Genomic DNA, 20,597 nt, shown 5'->3' with positions numbered 1-20,597 from the left:
CGACCTGAGACGAACACTAGCACAATTTGCCTGCTCCGCCTGCCACAATTTCATCTCCACTTGCACATTGCCCACGTCTCTTTTGACTTCCCGCTCACCGTCCGCTCGACGTTCTTTCGCACCCTTCCTCGATCGCCAGGTCACCATGGCGCGCACAATAGCCAACCCCGCCGGCGTACCCGGAGCCGTCATCAACCGGAATACGGCCCGAAGCTCGACCGGGCAAGGACTCGGCAAGGACGTGCGGCGTGAGTGTTTGCGTCCTCCGTCACTCTCCCTCCAACTCAGCCCTGACGAGGTTGCGAGCACGAGCGACGTGTTCACTGCTTTAGCTGATCCAAGTTCGAAAGCTGACAAACAGGAAGCGGCCTAGGTTCCGGCGCGGCAGCTCCGCAGAAGAAGCGCCGCTACCGTCCCGGCACGCTCGCGCTGCAGGAGATCCGGAAGTACCAGAAGAGCACGGATTTGCTCATCGCCAAGCTGCCCTTCAGTCGTGTTGTGAGTGTTCTCGTGCTCCGCTCACATCCTGTCTTCCGCGTAGGAAGACGAAGAGTGAGGAGCTGAACGGTTTTGTTGTCAGCTGACACACCCAGGTCCGCGAAGTCGCCCTCAACCTCACGTCCCGTAGGGCGGGTGAGCTGCGGTGGCAGTCCTCGGCCATCCTGGCTTTGCAGGAGGCGACGGAGGCGTTCCTTGTGCACCTGTTCGAGGACTCGAACCTGTGCGCTATCCATGCCAAGCGTGTTACGCTCATGACGAAGGACATGCAGCTGGCACGGAGGCTGAGGGGACCGTGGGGCGGTCTCGGATAAGCTGGAGCGCAGCTCTACGACGCGGCGACAGCGGGGCACTGCCTCGTCCTCTGCCAAAGTGTGCAGGAGCGCGGACGAGCGGGCGTGGAGGAGGAGAACAGTAGGAGAAGGAGAAGACGGAGGGCAGCTGTACGAAAGCGATACCACCGACGACGAAGTGTAGTTTGTACCAAATCTCCCATGTTATTGTTCCATTAGCGACCCCGGTTGCAGCAAAACGTTCATCGTACATTAACAAGATGGCATCCCCAGTACACGGGCATAAATCTCTAGATGTGTAGTGAAAGAGTGAAAGTGGAATGATGGGATGGGAGTGGATGAGGGGGTGAGGGGATAGTGTGAGCCTGTTGTCCTGGCTCTTTTTATGTGTCTTGATTCCAGCAATGTCATGACTCGAGCGCCTTGATGCTGGCGACCGAGCCCGCCATCGAGCCCGCAGCCGAGGCCGGCTTCTTGGGCTCCTTCCACCCCTTGCGCTCAAAGCAGGCAAAGACGAGGTCGTACCCCTCAAACTCGTAGCCGATCTTGTCGCGCCGCGTGAACGAGCGTCCGAGAATGTCGGTGGGGATCGCGTCCGCGCTGCTCGTGTCGTTCTCCGTTGACACGAAGAGCGTCACGCTGAAGCGGTTTGGCTGGAAAATGTCGACCACACGCGAGATGAGCGAGCGCAGGTCGGGGCGCGCCGCACCCTGCCCGTTCGCCTGGGCTGCGAAGCCGTTGGCGGCCTTCTCGTGCCCGTTGGCGCCGTTGGCACCGTTGGCACCGTTCGCCTCCTTGCCGTTGCCGTTCGCGATGGCCAGGGGAGCAGCCTTGTCGGGCGATCCGGACTGCGACGCCCACGCGCTGGGCGACATGGCGGGCAGGGGCACGTTGCACTCGAAGGACGCAAAGCTCCAGCCCTCCTCGGGCGTAACGTGGATCGTGAAGTATCCTCCGTTGCTCTCGGGCAGACCCGTGCCGATGACGGCGTTGGCCGAGTATCCGCAGGGCTCGAAGCCGAACGAGTCGAGCGAGGTCTCGTCGGGGGAGAAGAGCGCGTCGATGCCGAGCTGCCGCGAGATGTCGACGCCGAGCTCGTGGCCCGTCTTCTCGACGCCGGCGGGGACGAAGAACGGCTCCCGACCCTCGGGACGCAGGTGGGTCATGAGGATCTCGAGCGTCTGGTCGCAGAAGCCCGACGGCGGGGGCAGCTGGAGTGGACGCTCAACAGCCTCGGCGGAGGCCGCCGGCGCGGCCTCCTCGAGACCCTCGAGCACGCTGTCGTCCGGCGAGGTGAGGTAGAGCACCCAGTGGTCGCGGTTGATGGGGCCGACATAGTAGGCGTTGCCGTCGTATCCGTGTCCGCTCGCTCCGGACTCGAGGAACTCGACCTCGTGGCTCCACTCGCGGTGTGGTCCCTTCTGGAGCTCGGGGAAGAAGAAGCTCTTGCGGCTGTAGAAGAGGCGCCACTGGCTGTCGAGGCCGCAGTGCTCGGCGACGATGGCGTTGATACGCCCCAGACCGTGGAGGTTGAGCGTCGTACCGCACGTCTTCAGGATGATGTAGTGCGGGTACACGAACAGGCTGCTCTCCGAGAGCAGGTAACTGTCGAGCTCCTCGCCCTGCACGACCGAGAGCACCTTGCACTTGACAATGTCGAGCATCTCCTCCCACTGAGCGCGCGGCACGCACCGCAGCCCCCGCACGCGCGTTCCGTCCTCCCTCACGGCGGACGACGGCTTGCCCGCCGCACGCATGCGCGCCTCCATCATCGCCGGCGAAGGCGCAAACCACACCTCGAGCAGCTTCTCGGGGCCCTCGAAGGGACCGGGGAACGAGTCATCGTTCAGAATCTCGGGCGCGCTCGGTTGCACAACGGATCCGTGGTCGACGGCCATAGCTTGCTGGCTTCAGTGGCGCGAAGGTGGTGTAGCGCGGGTTTTGACGAAGAGAGTATGTCCCGGAGGAAGGGCTGAAGCTCCTGGGAAGCGAAAGCGGAGGAGGACTCAGGCAGCAATGGTGCGGGTGGGGGGAGGGCGAAAATTCTTATCCTCAGTTGCCGGGGACTGAGGAGAGAAGAAGGGGGCTATGCACTGGGTCGGGTGTGTGTAGCCACAACGGTCGGGGGGTCGACTTTTTCTTGATGGGTGGAAGGGTGGAAGTGAAAGAGCCAAGCGTGACGGCGAGGGGGAAGAAATTAATGAGGTCAAACGACCAAGTAGCGTCGTCGGTGACCGTCCGCTCGTCCGCCCAAACTGTTGGCCGTGGTGTGTGGTGGCCAGGCCAGAACTTAGTCTCTTGCGCTGCACAGTCGCTAACTCAGGGTCTCCCTCTGCTCGCGAGGCCAAAAATGTCTCTCCCCCATGCATGCCTTTGAGCCTCGCCTTCTGTGCGCGCACGACAGCAGGGGCCCATACCTGGCCATACCCCGCAGCGGACACAGCGCAGCGCTGGGCCGAACTCGATATTTTTGCGCGACACTGTCACGTGAAATTTTTGCACCCCCCTGCTCCCCCGGCATTCTGGCAGAGGAATGACGGTCTTTCACGCAGAGATAACTGAGGGCGCGGGATCAAAATGTAATCCAAATGACTCGGCGCTAAACACGAATTAAGGTTTCATGGCATTGCAGCTGCGCGTCATGGCCATTCATCCAGCGCTTCGTGGGACGCCATTGGTTCAGGCGGCCAACCTCCATCGGCCATGTCCGCAGATCCCTTTTACGTAAGCCAAACTCGCGCTCTGTGTGCTGGGTGCCAAGATAAGAGAGCTCGTCCCGATCGACTCAGGTTGGCATGCTGCTGATCGGGCTCGGGGTATGTACTACCACAACAGCGCCATGCCGCTCTGTTCTACGCAAGCTGTGGTCTGGTCTGGCTACACTTTTGAGAGGTAGTCATTAGATCGGAAGAAGCTTGAAGAGAGAGAGAGAGGCGGGAGGGAGAGCAGATGGTCATAGTTATGGGTATGCGGACGTTATAGGGAGAGAGGGAAGACCATTCCGGTCTAGCTGATGCAACTCCACCCCGCGGACGGCACGACCACTACGCCTCGGTCCTCGCTGTGATCGACTCCGTGACTCTATCGACCAGAATGCTCATGCAGGAGACGGGGAGACGCCAAGGCTTGGCCCAGTGCAAGGTCCATCGCCCCCAGTGACGCCAACTGAGTCTCCTGAACGCCTAGGTCCTGCCCGACCCCCTTCAACCGACGAGTACAGCGACAAGCTACGGTCTTATATTGTTGTCGTGTATACTGTCGTGTATTCCAGCTGTAAAACTACACACTCTAGTAAGGCCAGGTTGTCGTCGAGCACAGGTGCCTTCGTTCCTTTGCGTGCTCCATAACGGAAAGATACCCTACAGGAATCACCAACTGACAATGCTGACCTACTTCCCCGTTGAAGTTGAGCGTGCGGATACGGACTACCGTGGCGGATTGGTCTGTTGGTTGAGCTGGGTAGTCAATGTCAGAGATACGCTGGTGGGCACTGAGCTCAGATCGACGTCGGACGGCCTCGAGAGCCATGACTGTGGGAGGTGGAACAGAACGGCGGGTGGACTGACTGCTTACCGCTTTCGGTCAAGAAACGATCGGGGACGAGTATGCGGAGCCAGACCCCAGACCAGACGGCAAATTCTCGCCCTTCCTCCATGCTTATGTGTTTGTATCTGTGTATCGGATAGCGACGGCGACACGCGGGTGTCTGAGCGCCGGCGGCCCCTGGAGGTACAGGCCGGGGTCGGGGTTGGAAGTCGGGGGTCACAGTCGGGGGTGTGATTCATGCCGTCTGCCGCACTGACAAGCCGGACAAGCCGGGTGCTGTCTTGCGACGCTGCGCAGCTGGCCGGACGAATGAAGAGTAGAGCACTGGTGGGCAAGCGGCAAGGCGCGATGATCTAGGCCGGACTCATGGCTCATGACTCAATGCGAAACGCCGCGCTACGACAAACTTAGCCCTGCCCTTGTATCGACTGGCTCAAGGGCGTGGACAGAGCATCACAGCAAGCGGAGAGGGGGTGGGGGAGGACTCGGTGTCGAGGAAGGCCAGAGGAGCAGCCGGGCAGACGGACGGGCACGTGGGCTAGCAACAGCACTCGGCAGCAGGGCGGTGCGGTATCGTTGTGTGTGTGCGGGCGGCATCGGCAACGCTCGGTCTCGGTGACTCTCTAGATTAGCTGTGAGTGGGTGGACCGCTTGCCCACAATGTCAGCTCGGCAGTTAGCGCACATGGATAGGACATCTGCCTCGAAAGCCTATCGAGTCTGGCCACTGAGATGAGCGGTTCCAGCCTGATACGTATGGCGTCGATGCGAGACGTGCGACGTGCGAGGGCAAGCGCGAGAGGACGAAGGCGATACATGAAAGCGCACATTGCAAGGGCCGTGCCAGTGTCCCGGACAACAGACACCAGGAGCGACGTTCCGGAGTGAGGGAGTGAGTGAGTGAGGGTCGCAGGAACACTGCTGTGCCGGAACAGTGGAACGGTGGATCACTGGATCACGGGCAGCACCAACAGGATCACGACCAGAGATCACGGTGGATCGTCGTAGTGGCCATTACGTATTGTGTTCTGGGCGGAGAGCGAGACCTTCATGCCGGTGCCTTCCCTGGACCCTGCAGCCTGCAACAACTCAAGGCAAGGCTTGCTATTGCACCGTCGACCGCTGTTCCCGTCTTTCGCCTCTGGTCGCCTTTGGTCGCCTCTGGTCGTAAAACGCCCGACGCCACCTACCTTTGCAACCTTTGCAAAAGTCAGGCAATAGTGGGCGACGCCCAACGCCCGCATACGGCTTCGACGCCTGTGGACGCCCGCGACGGATCCTCATCGCGAGTCATGGCGACTTTTGGCGATGGACGTTTCTGCTCGCCCGGCGCTGTCGGGAGAACACGCTAGGGCCAGTCGGCCAGTCGGGGCACCTGGACGGAGCGCTGGAAAACGTGGCGTTCTCGCTCAAGGGCAGCGCGCAATGAGCAGGAGGGCAGCGAAAGGGCAGAAGGCTCTGCCCTGGGTGTGTTCTCGCAGAACAGAGGGCGAAGTCGTCTGAGTCTGGCGGGTGTTTCTGTTTGTGGGTGAGTAGGTGTGTTGTCAGACGTCAGATGTTTCTCGTTTCTCCTCCGAAGCTGGACAAAAGAACAGGAGGCACTGGGTCACGGCGGAGAACGCCGCGTCTCAGACCTGGGCGCTCGTTACAGATGGCAGACACGAATGGTAACTCTTTGCGCAGGATCCTTATCCCCCGACAGAAGGCCGGCTCGCTCAAACAGACAAAAAGAGGTTGGATCTGGGTCGAACCGGGTTTGGGTGAATGTGGCAGGGAAGGGCAAGCTTTGGCTCTGGCTCTGGCTCACCGTTACAGAGCTCTGGACGACTCGCTCCAGATCGCTGGCTCGCTGTTCCTGTCGCTCCTGTTGCTCCGGTCCGCGGCGCTCTCGATATCCTGGAATTCCTTCAGCCTCAGCCAAGGGATCATCGCAGGGACACTCGGACTTGTGCACACGGCCAGAGAAGAGCAAGAGGGAACAAAGGGTAATGTTGGCGTCGACAAAAGGAAAAAGAGCGTGCGCTATGATCGCTCGTTTCAACTGTCTCCCTCTGTCCTCATTGTAAAAGCACCCGACTGAGCCCGAGCAGACAGCACGAGTCTCGAGTCTCAGTGGTCCACTGTCCAGGTGCCCAGGTTGCTCGACGAGGTACCACCCGCACTCCCCGTTCGTCCCCATACCTCACCCACAACCACCGACCTGCCTGCATGCCTGCACCACCCGTACCCGCAGCCCGCAACGCCTGCAACGCCTGAGTCCGTCTGGCGCCTGACGCCTGCGCCCGACGAGCGCCAGCGACCACCAAGACCACACCCGCACACCAGGACAAGGGAGGCAAGGACTCCCGCCTAAGCCCAGCAAATCTATCACCACCAAGCGACTCGCCCAGCAGGTGCTCGCTCTTGTTCTCAACCTTTGTCCTTGTACCACTTACTCATACCACTTGCGTTGTACTACTCATCAGTCACCAGACACCCTAGACACAACAAGACACAACACCTATCTCCATCACCGTCAGTCCCGACCGAGACCCAGCCCCGCAGCACGGTTCCCAGCGATCACCCGACACCACTGTTCGCCTGTCGCCTTTGAAACACAAGACATCGAACACAGAACACGAAACCGACTTGTTACTCGGCACAGCCTGATCCTTGATCTATCGCCGTCGCCGCCGTCCCCTTAGCCGCCCTCCTCCTTTGACTCAACCTGCGACTCGCGCGACGCTCGAGGAAGGAATTACCTTTACTGTTCGATTGTCTCACGCCAAGAGCTCCAGTCGTTCCAGTCTCCGACTCCGCCTGCACCTTTCCCCCAGTCCGGCTCCGCTCGCCTGCGCTCTTCTCCCGCTCTCCCACTTGCGGTACTGGCCGCTGCGCCCTCAGCGAGAGAAGACACGGTATATCACTCGCAGCAGAGAGGGAAGCCCAAGTCGCAAGCTATCCGCCTTAGCGGCAAATTTACCACCACATCCCATCACACACCCTAAATCTTGCCTTGCCTCGGAGCGACCAGCATCAAGATTTGTGACCCGGCACGATGTCTGGTCAAACATCAACCATGTCTTCACACCTGATGAAGACGACGAAGCGCGGAAGACCGTTCGTCAAGGTTAGTTCCTCGGTGGGAACGTGCTGACAAGCCAAGGACACGCAGGATCTGTTCTCGACGCTGATCGTCTCGCTGAACCTGAGCACGCACCGGTCGTTCTTCAAGACGTACCCAAACTCGTTCACGACGTGAGTTAGAGCTCGGCTGGTTGGAACTGACAGGCAGGGACGAGGCATGCACGAACCTGGCGAGTCTCAAGTTCTCGCAGTCGAACCGGTCCGTCGACCCAAAGGACCCGACGCGAATCATCACGACGACGACAACGACGACGTTTACGATGACGCGCGAGATGGCGCGGGGAATAGGACAGCACTTTGTGGACGCACACCTGATCGAGTGCGCGACCGACCTGGGCTCGAGCAACTTCCGAGATCGGGGGATATACATGATCACGAGCAAGGGCTTGCACATTCTGGAGCGGTTCATCACGAAGAACGGCATTGCCTCTGATCATCTGCTGTCCGTGTTCTCCTCGCAGCCGATCTGCATGAAGCTCCTCCACCTCGAGCGCCGGCAGCAGGACGACGAGATCCTAGTGACGAAGAACATCTTTGAGGTGCTCTTCAAGCGTTTCGTCGGCAAGTCGCCCAACATCACCCGTCTCTCCGATGAGGTCCTGTACGAACAGTACTTTTACCGGTCGCACAACAAGGGTGCGCCGCCGCAGGACGCCCCGGACCGAACGCTCGGCATCGTCGTGCGCGTGAAAGACCGCGAGTTCCAGTTCAACGCGATGATGGCGATCGACTGGCTGCTCGACTTCACGACAGTGATCGGGATCGAGGAGGCGAGCGAGGTGCTGGCTCACTTTGTGCGGTACGGCTTCATCCAGCTCGTGAACGATCGGACGCGGGCGCGCGACCACTCTGTCGTCGTCACTGTGCGCGACGGCGGTGCCGGAGGCGGAGCAGGCGCCCTCATGGTCGAGGGTGAGTACCGCGCGAGCGAGAAGGCGACGTACTGCATCACCAAGCTGGGGCAGGAGGTCGCGCGGTGGAACCAGCCGCCAACGGGCTCCAAGGTGCCGTCGCAGGTGACGTTGTCTGCTGCGTCGTCGCCCGACCCGTCCTCAGGTCCGGCAAGCAAGCCGCTGAACATGGCCGAGTTCCTCGCCGAGAAGCCCGTCTCCGCCCCGCCAGAACCGAAACAGATCAACATGTCCAAGGACTCGCACACGGCGCGTCTGAAGCAGATCCTGCAGGAGCCTGCTCTCCGCTCCCTCTTCCGCGAATACTTACGGAGCAACTTCTGCGAGGAGAATCTCTCGTTCTGGCTCGACGTCGAGGACTTCAAGCGCCGCTTCAACAAGTCGTCCTCTGCCGCTGCTGCCGCCAGCAACAGTCCGCAGCCCGGCAGCCCGCAGCCAGCCGCCGGCGCACAGCAGCCACCACACGGCGCGATGGAGAAGCACGAAAACGACCTCATCCTCCTCACCTTTGTGATTTACAACACGTACCTGATCCCGGCGGCGCCGAGCGAGCTCAACCTCGACCACCAGATCCGCGCCGAGCTCATCAACTACATGAACGAGATCCTGCACTCCAACCCAGGCGGCGCGACACAGACAGGCGCCGACGGACACAGCGTCCCGGCAAAGCTGCACGCAAAGGAGCTCCAGAACCTCGTCTATCTCTACGAGCGCATCCAGTACCACATCTTCAAGCTCATGGCGATGGACAGCGTGCCCAAGTTTATCAAGACGGAGCGGTTCCTCAACCTCGTGAAAAACCTCAACCAGCTCGAGTTTGCAGAGTACGACGCGGCGGGCGGCAAGGACGCGCCAGACGACGAGAAGAGCAGGACGTACCTTACTGTCAGCGGGGCGGCGAATCAGCAGGCACAGCAACAGCAACAGCACAGTCTGCAGCACCCGTAGCGGCCTCGACTGCCCGAGCCCCTGTCCAGTTCTCAGCCTAGACTTCCAGCCGACTTCCAGCCCGAGTCCACCCCGCACTCTTGCATATAATCCGTATCATTACCACCCCAGCTATCTCCCGTAGAGCCACATCTGTCTTCCTACTCCCGATCCGAGTATCTCCTATCTAGCCTCCTCCATCGTTGTTCATTCTACTATGCATTTTACATTGACCCGAAAAGTGTACTGCGAGCGGTGCGCGAGCCCTGCTTCTATCTCCTATCATCTACCGCATTACATCTCTAATGCTCCCCCCTGACTCCAGTCGTCTCCTCCGTGTGCGTGTCTCGTGATCATAGCCTTTCGTCCCCGCCAGCCGTGGCAGATGCCTCGGCCTCCGCCGACGGCTTCGGCCTCGGCGTCAGAAGGGAGCCCCCTAAACCCCCTCCACGCTAACGTTGACATCGACATTATCCGGGCGGACATACTCTCCGAGCATGATCTCGCTGTCGTTGCTGACATTGTACAGCATCTGGGCATGCACCTCGGCAAGCCGCATGGCCTTCTGCATCTTCTGCGTCGCCTCGACGAGGAACTGGAGCTTCTCCCTGAGCAGTTCTGCGCGCTCCCTGTCCGCTTGCACGCCACTGGCCTCCACGCGGCGCGCGAGGTGGTGGAAGCTCCGCCCGCACACGTACCACATCACGGGGGCCGTCATGTCGTACCCTGCCAGATCTGTGTCGCCCGCATTGAGCGCGGTCTCGACGGCCGCGCAGAGTCTGAGGCCCGCGTCGATCGCCTTGTCCCGCGCCTCGAGCTCTTCGGGGGGTGACGGCGCGTCGATCTCTTCCTTCAGGTAGAGCATCATCTCGGCCGCGTGGCATTGCATCCACACGTCGTTCCAGCCTGCGTCGCGTAGGGCTTCTTCGCGGCTCGACGGCTCGAAGGGGCGCAGCGTCACCATGTGTCGCTTGACTAGGCGCAGGAGACGGGACGTCGCCTCCGCGTTCGCGAGAGAGGGCGCGCGGTCGAGAAGTCGAGAGGCTTCATATGCCAGCGTGACGCCCTTGATTGTCGCGGTCAGGAGGGAATCGGGGCCGCCGACGGCACGGCCAGCCAGAAAGTCGTTCAGCGTCGTGTGCTCGCAGAGTGCGTCGTCGCCCTCGGCGTCGTCGTGCGGGAACGGCGTGCTGATCTCGCGCTCGTCAAGCACCGCGGGCCAGCACCAGCCCAGCGCACTGGATCGGTCGATGAGGTATGCGCTCCAGAAGAGACGGATGCGTTCGGCGAGCTCGGCGCGGTCCGCTGCGGGTGGCACGATCTGGCCCTTGCCTCTGATCATGCGCAAGCGCTCCTCGCGATGAACACGCGCCGCGCGGTCAGTAGGCCGTTGTCCCGGCGACAGGAAGAGTTCGCCGACACCGCCGAGCTTGCCCATTCCCGTACTCCAGATCAGACCTGCAGCGTGCGAGTTCTCGTTCCACCCGTCCACGAACCGCCCCTGCGACGTCAATGCGATGCAGCGCAGAGAAGCTGCCGCGACAAGGTCCACGATCCGCGGGTCCATGTTTGCCAGCCCGGCGGCGGAGAGCACACGAGAAAGCTGGACCAGCGCCTCTGTGACCGTGCTGATCGTCTGGGGGTTGTGCAGCGTCTCACTCGGCGACATCCACATGATGTTCGGGACCAAAGCAGCAATGAGGCTGTTGTGCGGGTGCTGCAGCGCCGGACCGGAGGCGCGCGCGAAGAGCATCTGCGGAGACACCACCGTCGATACCAGCCGGTACGGCGACGACTGAGAGTAGATCTGGAGCCTGGGGTCAGCTATAAGACAGCATCCGGAGAGCTCACAGATGCTGCAGGATTTTCTGCCCGATGCCCTTGTCCTTGTCGTTAATGTGCTTGACGAGCGCGCTCGCGATGTCCTGCCCGCTCATGCCTTCCCACGGATACCGTCCCGTGTCGGCAGCGGCAGCGTCGGCGAGCGTCATGAGGTCCGGCTCGGTGCGCTTCATAGGTACATCGGCGAGAGTGAGTCCGTCCCCGAGACCGAGGCTGAAGAGGTCGACACCACTGCTCGGCGCATCATAGTTGGCCATCGGCGTCGAGTCGGCCGTGCCCGTATTCGGCCTTGAGCCCGCCTGCGTCCCGCCGGCACCCGCATCGCGCTCAGAGAGCCGCTTCTCAAGCTCCATAAGCCTGTCCTCGAGAATACGCACGCGGGACCGCTGCTTCTTCTGCGAGTACACGCACTCACGCCCGGTGCGGCGGCAGGACGCGCACTGCGGCAGCTCGGCAGTGCACTTGAGCTTACGGCGCTTGCAGAACTCGCAAGCACCGCCGCGCGCGAGCATGTTCGCTCGGCTGGTTGCGCGCCGCTTTGGCGGAGGCTCATCGGGGCTCTCGGTCGCTCCCTGCGTACCTCCGGTTGCTCCTTCGGCGCCGTTAGCGGACTCGGAGGCATCGGCGGGGTCTGACGCCGGCCCTGCCAGCGCCGTCGCCGCCGCTGACGCCGAGCCCTCTGCGCCCTCGCTCAGGGCTGGATCAATGGACAGCTCGAGGGGGTACTCTTCCTGCGTGGTGTGGAAGAGTGTGTTGAGAGCGGCACTCGTGTCCTGCTCCTGATACAGCTCCTGGTCTGCCATGGCTTCTAGGGGATATGCTTATCGGTGGGGTTGTGTTGATGTCCGTGTATGCGATAGATTAGATGGGCCCGAGTGGGACCGAGGGGGGGGGGCCGACAGGGTGCGCGGGGTGCGGCAGGGGCTTCGGCGTGACGGCGTTCGGTGAGTGGGTGGGAGTGGGTGTGGTTGGGTGCGGAGGTGTAAACAGATGACAGGAGTATGCGTGTGAACTCCGTAGAATGAGGAGGGAAGACATGGGCATGGGGCTAAATCTCCACCCGCCATCTGCGCCTGGCTGGCTGGCTGGCTGGCTGGCTGGCTGGTCCGTGCGCGCTTGGTGTGCGTTCAGTGAGCGTAGCGTGTTTCGGAAGCAAAATAGGACAGTCGACTCATCCTCACCTCAGCTGCACGTGACTTGCGGACTCAAGTAGTGAGCCGGGTCCAGCCCCGTGTGGAGGCCCAGAACGTGCAGGGTGGTGGATCTCGGGTGGCGACAAGCTGAGGATTGTCGTCGTTGCTCTCCGACTGCTGTGCGGCAATGGCCAAGCATTCAGATCCTGTCTCGTCTCAACATGTTGCAGCTACGTGCCGAGGCATACCCGACCCGTCCGCCCTTCTCTCGCGGCAATCGCTCATATCCGTATCCATTACCGCCAGATTGCAGATTTCCAAGCGAGGCAGATGACCAAGCACCGCACGAGAGTGGAGCAGTGGGTCTTCCTCCCTCCCATCCACGGGATAACGGACCGTACTCTACGTAGTGAGCGCTTAAACCAAGGCTAATATCCGTTGAGCCTTATGCAGCAGTGCATTCCTCATCTGTACGCTGAATGAGAATGTACCTTGGCAACTTTGGGCCGGTTCGGCCGTATCGCACCGGTCGTACCGGGCGAGTCAACGATCACAATGCTCAGGTCGAGGTCATGTGCCCCCCCTTCATGCTTGCCGATCTGAATACGAGCGCATGACTGACTCAGCCCAAAGGACCCCGCACACCCGCACTGGGGCCTCCACCGCCTCCTCCACACGAGCCACGAGCTAATCTGTAAAGTGCAAAGGGCGCATCGTGACTGTGCGGCATGCGGGCACCATCCGCCAACGGCACCATGATGCAACAACAAAGGGGAGGCAATACCAAATCCAACGTTCGTTGCTGACTAGTGCTGTCATGCTGTCACCCGCGTTCCTCGACGGCCATCTCCTAACGCCTGTCTTCTAAAGATATAACTCCTTCCTTCTCCCGTCGCTGTCCTCCCCATCGCCAGCGATGACCATCTCACCACCACCACTGTTACACACATAATGTTCCTCCGGTTCGCCACCGCACCACCACCGGCACCACCCCAGGCTAGGGACCGGATATCCCCCGCCGGCTGGTCTCTCCGGTCACTCCGGTCCCTTCCCGATCATGGCCATCTCCGAATACGCGCCTCGGCGCCAGAGCCGTCGGAAACGACCGAGGCGCAGAGCACGGCCACGCTGCCAACGACGACGATACTAAGCCTAGGGCTAGGCTTTATTGGCGCCGCGCTCGTCGCGATCGTCCTCACCCTGTTCCTGCGGTACTACCTCGTCACAAGAGTTTATCCGGAGCGAGCAGGCATGGCCCCGCCCCCGAGGCCAGAGGGGGGGTTCTGGGCCCGCGTCGGCGGGTGGTGGGATACCTTCCTTGCGGGGTACGGGAGTGCATACTGGGAACCCCGGTATGTTGTGCGCAGGAGACCGAGGCGGCCTGAGATGTGGGAGGTGATGTTGGACGAGAAGGCTGCGGGGAGGGGGAGGGATAGCAGGTGTAGCGGGGCGACGAGCAGTACGAGTGGTACGGAGGGAGAAAGCAAGGAGAAGGAAAAGGAGAAGGCGAGGGGGAGCATGGACGCCGGGGGGCCGAGTGACGCTCGTGGCCCCGGCGTCCGTCTCGTCCGTGTATCCGAGGAAGAAGAGGAGCTGGGCGAGCTGACCCAGGTGAGCTATCTAGCCAGTACACAGCTGACACCAGCCTCTCGCGCTCAGTCCCACAGGCCCGGCACCGAAACGCGGCGCCGCACCGAGCACCAGTGACGGCCCGATCGCCATCAGCGTGCTCTTACTCATGCCTGCTGAGAGTGGCGACCCAGACGATATTCCGCCATTAGCCCTGGGGACGGCGTACCTCGCCCCCGAGAGCCCGTTACCCGACCTCGGACACGTACGGTCGCGCACGCTCGGCGAGGAGGAGGATAAGGACGAGTTTGTGCTCGACATCGTGCATACGCAGCCGCGATATCCGCCCACCTTCGCCGATTTGGCCATGGTGCGCTTCTAACGACTATGCGAGGCGGAGCGGAGCCTCGTCGAGTTTTGCCCTTCGGTGGGGAAGGAAGGAGTAGAAGAAAAGGTAGAGGAAGATCAGAAGAAAGGAAGAACAGAAGGAAAGAGGAGTGGAAGTGTGCCCGGGATCTGCGGTTCAATGCCGATATCAAGCTCGCCACACCAGACATCGCCTATAATCACTTCCGAATGCGTATAATCCCAAGTTCCCATCAAAAATCGAGTTTGTTGTGTGCCCCCTGTTGTCGAGAATAATGCGTACATAGTCAATCCGAAATGTAAAGTATCCAAGAGTCTACGCCTACTGGTTCATAGCCGCCTCCTCGTCCTCATCGACCTTGGCCCGCTTGGCTTCTCCCTCGGGCGCATCCTCGCTCTTCCTCTTCTCCCCCTTGTCGCCCTCCTCCTTGGCAGCCTTGACGCTCTTCGCGCGGCTTCCCGGTCCCCAGTTCGGGAGCGGGTTAACCTGGTAAAAGACGGCCTTGGAGTCCTTGTCCTTCTCAAACTTCTTGGCATCGGGGTGCGGCGTAAAGTCAACAGTGTGGCTCATGGGCTTGGCGAGGAGCTTGTGTGTCGGGCTCATCTCCGAGATCTTGTCAAGACGCACCGGGTGCTCCTTGACGTGTTCCCTGATGATGTCGTAGACGAAGCTGCGGGGCGCGTCGGTCTTGACGCTTCCACTGAGCGCGTGGCTGCGGCTAACCTTGTATCCCGCATTGAGGAGGGCGGAGATGTAGTTCTTGGTCGGCATGGCGGAGGAGTGCGCAAAGCCGTGCACCTTGTTCGCGCTGAAGTAGAAGGGCGCGTCGAGCTCCTCGCCCGCCAGCGTGAGCATGCCGTGCATGCGGGGATAGGTGCCGTAGTGCTCCTTGTCGGCCTCGATCTCGCCGATCAGGCGGGAGATGAACTCGCGGTCCTGGATGGGGCCGAGCCACATCGGCCCGCCCAGCGCCTGCGTCGAGCCGCACTCCTCACACTTGCCCGCCGCCGTCGGACCGGTCGCGACGCGGTACTGCGTCGTCGCGTTGCCCTTCTTGGACTCCTTCTGCACCTCGCGCCCGAACGGCTGGAGCACCGGCGTCTGGCAGAAGCCGCACGCATACACGACGCCAGTCTGCGAGGCGAGGCGCTTCACCTCGGCCGGGCGCGTGTCGACACGGATGAAGAGGCGCACGTAAAAGTCGATAGACAGAGAGATGAGGGGGTGGATGTACTTTCCGTACCGGGCTGCGGCCTGCGCGATGCTGTTGAGCACGAGGCGGAGCGCGACCTCATGCGAGTACTCGGCATTCACAACTGTGCCACCGTAGTTGGAGAAGCACTTCTCGGGATAGTTTGAGCCGGCGAGCACGGCCAGGTCGGTACACGTGACGGCGAGCAGGCCGCCGTCGCCCAGCGCATTGATGGCCGCATCAATGAACGGCGCAGCGGTTCCGTACGGGTCCAAGTCGACGACCTCGACGCGGTCCCGCAGCCCGCGGCGCGAGTACATCAGAGCGCACGCGTCGCCCTCATTCACCTTCACGTGTCCCGTGCAGCCCTCGCGGCGGCCGAGGTCGGGGGCGTTCTCGGCCATCTCCTCGTCCGTCACTCCGGTGGGGGCGGCCTCGGAGGGAGTCGGCTGGGACGGCTCGCCGACGCCGTTGAGCGCGACGTTTCGTCGCATCGCGTCGCACGCCGAGGGCGAGATGTCGTTCGCGAGCACGGTGCGCACATCCGGGATCTCCTTGGCGTAGCGGATCGAGCGGAGTCCCGTCGCCGAGAGCGCCTCCAGGATCGTGAACTTGGGCGCGCGGAACTTGCGCTGAGACTTGTCAGCTATGCGCAACAGACTCGGAGCTGGACATACCTCGGTCGAAGGGCCGGCCTCGGCCTCGCCGTTCTCCTTCTTCTCCTCGGCAGCGGTCCCGGCGGGCTCAGCGGGCTCAGCAGACTCCGCGGGCGCCTCTCCGCCCTTCTTCGCAGCCTTCTTCTTCGCCTCGCGCTCCAGCTTCTGCCTCCACCGGCCCTCGAGCTCCTCCTTCCTCAGATTGTTCCAGGCCCGGATCGTGGCAACGGACAGATCACGGTTGTACTCCTGCACCGGGTTCAGGAAGGCCGTGTTCTCCTTCGGGACCAGGATCGTCGTCGTCCGCTCCGTGTGCGGGCGGTGCGTGTCGGGGATCCCGCCGGGGAGGGGGAGCGTGTAAGGGATGCTGTTCTCGGACATGGTGTGCGTGAGGCGTGAGCGGACGGTCGGGACGAGTGAGACGAGTGGGGTCGATAATAGACGTCCAGCACGCAAGAACATGCACACGTTGTGGAGATGTCCTTGACCTGGTGCGAAACAATGTTGTGCCCTTGGACTGCAGGTCGAAGGTCGAGTGAGCGCCTCGTTAGAAATTTTGGTCCCGCCAGAGATATGGCCGTGCCTGGATCACGTCTGCGCTCGGACGAGCGCGTTCGAGCGACTGACCCCTCCCTCATCCACCAGCGCTCTCACCTCTCGCAGTCATTGCACTCCGGTGGATAAGATCTATGTTGCATGTCTATGAAGCATCACAAGGTCGTGTGGCGAGTCTATACGCGAGTCTATAACAAGATTAAACTAAGTGGAGGTTCTAATGGCATGCTTTAGTCCGACTCCTCCGTGTCGGGCTCGCGGACACCGCCGTACGTGAGCCAGTTGAGCTTGCGCAGACGGCGGCGCTCCTCCTGCGCCTTGATCTCGTTACGCGTCTTTTTCTTCTTCTTCTTGGGCTTGAGCGCCAGCTTCTGCAGACGCTTGATGTCCTCCTCCTCGTCGGCCGAGTTGACAGCCGAAGGGGCAGCAGAGTTGGCGGCAGAGGTGACGGCAGAAGTGACGGCGCTCGAAGCGACATCGGGGGTGGCGACGCCGGCGGGCGTGAGAGCACCACGGGGAGTACCACGGGCAGAGGGGACGCGCGAGCCGGGCTGCGACGGGTTGTCGAACGCGTCGTCGGCGAGGTTCTGCTTGCCTTTGTGGGTAAGCTCTCCGTTCTCGACGTGCCAGATCTCGGGGCAGAGGACAGAGACGAACTCCTGCGAGTGCGAAATGATGCCCACAGCTCCTCCCCACTCCTTGATCGCGACAGCGAGACCACCGAGCGCCTCACGGTCCAAGAAGTTGGTAGGCTCGTCGAGGAAGAGACACTGCGGCCTGTTGAACATCGAAGCAGCAATGACGACCTTGACTTTTTGCCCCCCACTTAACCCAGACATCTCGTTGTACTGGGCAATGTCACCGTCGAGACCGACAGCCTCGAGGACCTCACGAACCGCGACGGCAGAGGTGTCACGCTGACCGGCACCCTCACGCGAGGACTCGAGGTCATCGAACTGGGTGACGAGCTTCTGGAAGCCCTTCTCGATAAGGGTCTCGCGGGGAATCCAGGCGTTGTACTTGTGGTCGTAGCCCTTGAACTTGACCTCGTACTGGAACGACTTCTTGAGCTTTTGGCGACCGAGGAGCGACTCAATCTTGCGGAGCTCGCCGTTCTTGCCCTCGATCGGGCGGTCCATCATCTCCTTGTCGGCGTCGGTGAGCTTGCGGGTGGCCTTCTCCATCATCTCACGGTCGTGGCCGTCCTGATAACGCCACTGGATGTACTGGACAGCGGTCTTGTCGAGATGCTCGTTGATGTGGTGGAAAGCGTGCTGGGCGACGTAACCGACACGGAGAGCGGGGTGCTTGTGCACGGAACCCTCCTGGGGCATGGTCTCGCCAGTCATGAGCTTGATGAGCGTCGACTTTCCGGCACCGTTCGGGCCGACAATACCGACACGAGACGAGAGCGAGAGCGAACACGAGGCGTTCTTAATCGACGGGCGGGGGGCACCAGGGTAGGTAAAGGTACAGTTGACAAGCTTGAGGATGGCACGGGTGTTGGAGCGGACACCGACAAGGTTACCGGGAGGAGGGAAGGAGAACTTGATCGAGGTCGCGGCAAGGGTGTAGTACGACTTGGCCGAGGGGACCTTCTCGACAAACTTGGAGAGGTTGCCGGGGTAGTAGACAAGCTTCTTCTGCTCGTAGTGGATGATGTCGGTACAAACGTTGTCAAGGAAACCAGAGTCGTGCGAGACAATCATGCAGGTGATGCCCTTGAGGTTGTTGAGGTAGTCCTCGAGCCAAGCGACAGTCTGGACGTCCAAGTGGTTGGTAGGCTCATCGAGGAGCAGAATGTCGGGGTTGACAAGCATACCGCGGGCAAGCTCGAGCTTCATCTTCCAACCACCGGAGAGCGACGAGACAGGGTGGGTCTGCTTCTCCTCGGTGAAGCCGACGGAGAGGAGCATGTCGGCGATGGTCTTGCGGTCAATGTGCTTGAGCTTCTCCGAGTTGCAGAGGAAGTCAATGATGGACGACGAAGTGTCCTCGCCCTGGAGAGCGTGCTCAACCATGACACACTTGAGCTCGTCCTCGGAGGGGAAGCCCTCAACCTTGCCATCGCGGATAGCCTTCATGAGAGTGGACTTTCCGGCACCGTTGGCGGCACAAATACCGTAGCGGTGGCCACGGCGGAGCTTGAGGTTGGTGTGGTTCAGGAGCAGGAGACCACCGTAGGCGAGCGAGAACTGCAGGTCACAGACAACCTCAGCACCGTCGTCCTCCTCGGGCTCGTCAGAAGCGAACTTCTGCTTGTCGATGGCAAGGAAGGCCTTGTGGATCTCGGTGGCAGCCTCGGCACCAGCCTCAGAACCGAGGAAGAGCTTGCAGAAGCCACCGACGGCTTTGCCCTCCCAGACAGAGGCGACGAAGTTGCGGGCCTCGACAAGGTCAGCGATGACGTTGGCCTCAAACTCGAGGGCGCCGGCAACAACGGGGTGGCCGGGGTAAGACATGGTGACGGGAACAGTGGGCTTCTCGGCGAGACCCTCGATCTTGAGGATCGGGGCGATGACAGCGAGGGCCTCGTTGACACCGGCGATGATGTCGCGGGGAGGGAGGGGAGTGGCAGTGGCCGAGGCACCGGCACCGAGCAGAATGTCGAGGGCGGTCTGGGCGAAGGCACGAATCTCGGGGAAGGCGGCACCGGTGGCAATGTGCTCGACACCGGTAACGAGACCACCGAGGTAGCGGGCCGCGACAGTGGGGTCACGAACGAGCTTGACGAGGTTACCGATGACGATACAGGTCATACGCTGAGTGTCGGTGGAGCGCTCCTTCAGGGCACGGGTAAGAAGGGGGACCATGACGGCGAGAGTCGGGCCGGTGACCTCGGCAACGAAGGTGGTCGACGAGAGGGTCTTGATCGTGCCCGGGACGTTGTTCGGCGAGGCCATGGCGCCGACAAGCGACGAGATGTGCTTGAGGACGTCGGGGTTGGGAAGGGTACCACAGAGGGTGGTGGCGGCCTTAGTGGCAGCGGCTGAAACCTCGGCCTTGGTGTCGTGCATAGCCTTTTCAACAATGGGGAGGACCTCACCGAGCTCGGCGGCGACGAGCTCGGTGGTGGCGGGCTTGACGATCTCCTCGATAGCCTTGCAGGCGGCGACCTTGGAGCGCCATCCCTTGCTCTCGTCAAGCTCACGGGCGAAAGCGTGGATAAGCGGGCGGGTAGCCTCAGGAGAGGCGGCCTTAACGAGGGCCTTCATGGCCGAGTTAACGGCCGAGCGGACGGGCTGTCCCTTGTCCATGGCCAGGGCGAGGAGCGAGTGGAGGATGGGGATGAAGACGCCCTCAATGCCGGCTCCGAGGGAGCGGCACAGCCTCTCGACAAGGACGGGGGCGGACTCGCGCTCAAAGCCAGACTTGGAGGAGGCCCAAAGCTGGATCACATCGACAACCTTGCCATCCTCGATCGCATCGAGCGTCCTCGGAGCCTTCTTCAGCTCCAGGGCGATGGCATCGGCGATACCCTTGGCGTCGGCATTGCTAGGGGCGGCGGCGAGCTTGGCAAAGTCCTCAGCGAGGGGCGTAGCCGGGAGGGGGGTGGAAGTCGCGGTAGGCATGGCGGCAAACGCTGCGCGATTTTACAGTTCGAACGTGCTTTTGTGTTTGTGACAATAGGAGTTACAGATTAGGTCCGGGAGTCGGTATCGTACACAGTGTTCGTTTGGAGTACTTTTTTTGGGTGGAGCGGTGAGTGTTTAGTCGGTATCGCCTTCGCGGCGGAGAAGAGATGAGGTAGGAGGAGGGTAAGAAGAGGAAGAGGGAGGGGGAGAGAAGGAGGAGTGTGAGGAAAGCGATGAGCGGAATGCAGGCGAGATATTTGAGCGTGGTCCTACGAAACCAGTGTGGAGGGGGCCTGACGCGTAAAAATTAGGCCGGAGTCACGTGATGCGGGCCAAGCGGGCCGTACCTTGGTGCCTATCTGCACGTGGCTAGCCGGGTGAAGCGACTGGCCAGCGCCGAGATCGCGA

General features: G+C 61.5%; 7 protein-coding genes across 7 annotated transcripts; 3 read left to right on the top strand and 4 right to left on the bottom strand.

Annotated features, from left to right (window-relative positions):
- Window positions 1–145: 145 nt before the first annotated feature.
- Window positions 146–812, top strand: A1Q1_00851 (uncharacterized protein; the record flags this gene model as incomplete). Its single annotated transcript, XM_014325751.1, has 3 exons — window positions 146–248; window positions 362–498; window positions 594–812. 3 exons carry the CDS (start codon window positions 146–148, stop codon window positions 810–812), a joined length of 459 nt encoding a protein of 152 aa, XP_014181226.1.
- Window positions 813–1,198: 386 nt separating this feature from the next.
- Window positions 1,199–2,689, bottom strand: A1Q1_00850 (adenosylmethionine decarboxylase; the record flags this gene model as incomplete). The annotated part of the gene is made up of 1 exon (XM_014325750.1): window positions 1,199–2,689. The coding sequence occupies one exon, from the start codon at window positions 2,687–2,689 to the stop codon at window positions 1,199–1,201; it is 1,491 nt and encodes a 496-aa protein (XP_014181225.1).
- Window positions 2,690–7,932: 5,243 nt separating this feature from the next.
- A1Q1_00849 (Crg1) lies at window positions 7,933–9,321 on the top strand (the record flags this gene model as incomplete). The annotated part of the gene is made up of 1 exon (XM_014325749.1): window positions 7,933–9,321. One exon carries the CDS (start codon window positions 7,933–7,935, stop codon window positions 9,319–9,321), a length of 1,389 nt encoding a protein of 462 aa, XP_014181224.1.
- A 415-nt stretch (window positions 9,322–9,736) lies between these two features.
- Window positions 9,737–11,945, bottom strand: A1Q1_00848 (uncharacterized protein; the record flags this gene model as incomplete). The annotated part of the gene is made up of 2 exons (XM_014325748.1): window positions 9,737–11,114; window positions 11,152–11,945. 2 exons carry the CDS (start codon window positions 11,943–11,945, stop codon window positions 9,737–9,739), a joined length of 2,172 nt encoding a protein of 723 aa, XP_014181223.1.
- A 1,281-nt stretch (window positions 11,946–13,226) lies between these two features.
- Window positions 13,227–14,226, top strand: A1Q1_00847 (uncharacterized protein; the record flags this gene model as incomplete). The annotated part of the gene is made up of 2 exons (XM_014325747.1): window positions 13,227–13,627; window positions 13,935–14,226. The coding sequence occupies 2 exons, from the start codon at window positions 13,227–13,229 to the stop codon at window positions 14,224–14,226; spliced, it is 693 nt and encodes a 230-aa protein (XP_014181222.1).
- A 306-nt stretch (window positions 14,227–14,532) lies between these two features.
- Window positions 14,533–16,440, bottom strand: A1Q1_00846 (tRNA (guanine-N2-)-methyltransferase; the record flags this gene model as incomplete). The annotated part of the gene is made up of 1 exon (XM_014325746.1): window positions 14,533–16,440. The coding sequence occupies one exon, from the start codon at window positions 16,438–16,440 to the stop codon at window positions 14,533–14,535; it is 1,908 nt and encodes a 635-aa protein (XP_014181221.1).
- A 404-nt stretch (window positions 16,441–16,844) lies between these two features.
- Window positions 16,845–20,186, bottom strand: A1Q1_00845 (mRNA export factor elf1; the record flags this gene model as incomplete). Its single annotated transcript, XM_014325745.1, has 1 exon — window positions 16,845–20,186. The coding sequence occupies one exon, from the start codon at window positions 20,184–20,186 to the stop codon at window positions 16,845–16,847; it is 3,342 nt and encodes a 1,113-aa protein (XP_014181220.1).
- Window positions 20,187–20,597: the final 411 nt, after the last annotated feature.

This window comes from Trichosporon asahii, assembly GCF_000293215.1.
Source record: "Trichosporon asahii var. asahii CBS 2479 unplaced genomic scaffold scaffold00035, whole genome shotgun sequence".
Classification (NCBI taxonomy): domain Eukaryota; kingdom Fungi; phylum Basidiomycota; class Tremellomycetes; order Trichosporonales; family Trichosporonaceae; genus Trichosporon; species Trichosporon asahii.
Note: the sequence above shows the minus strand (reverse complement) of the source record. Positions and strands in the feature narration are given on the sequence as shown.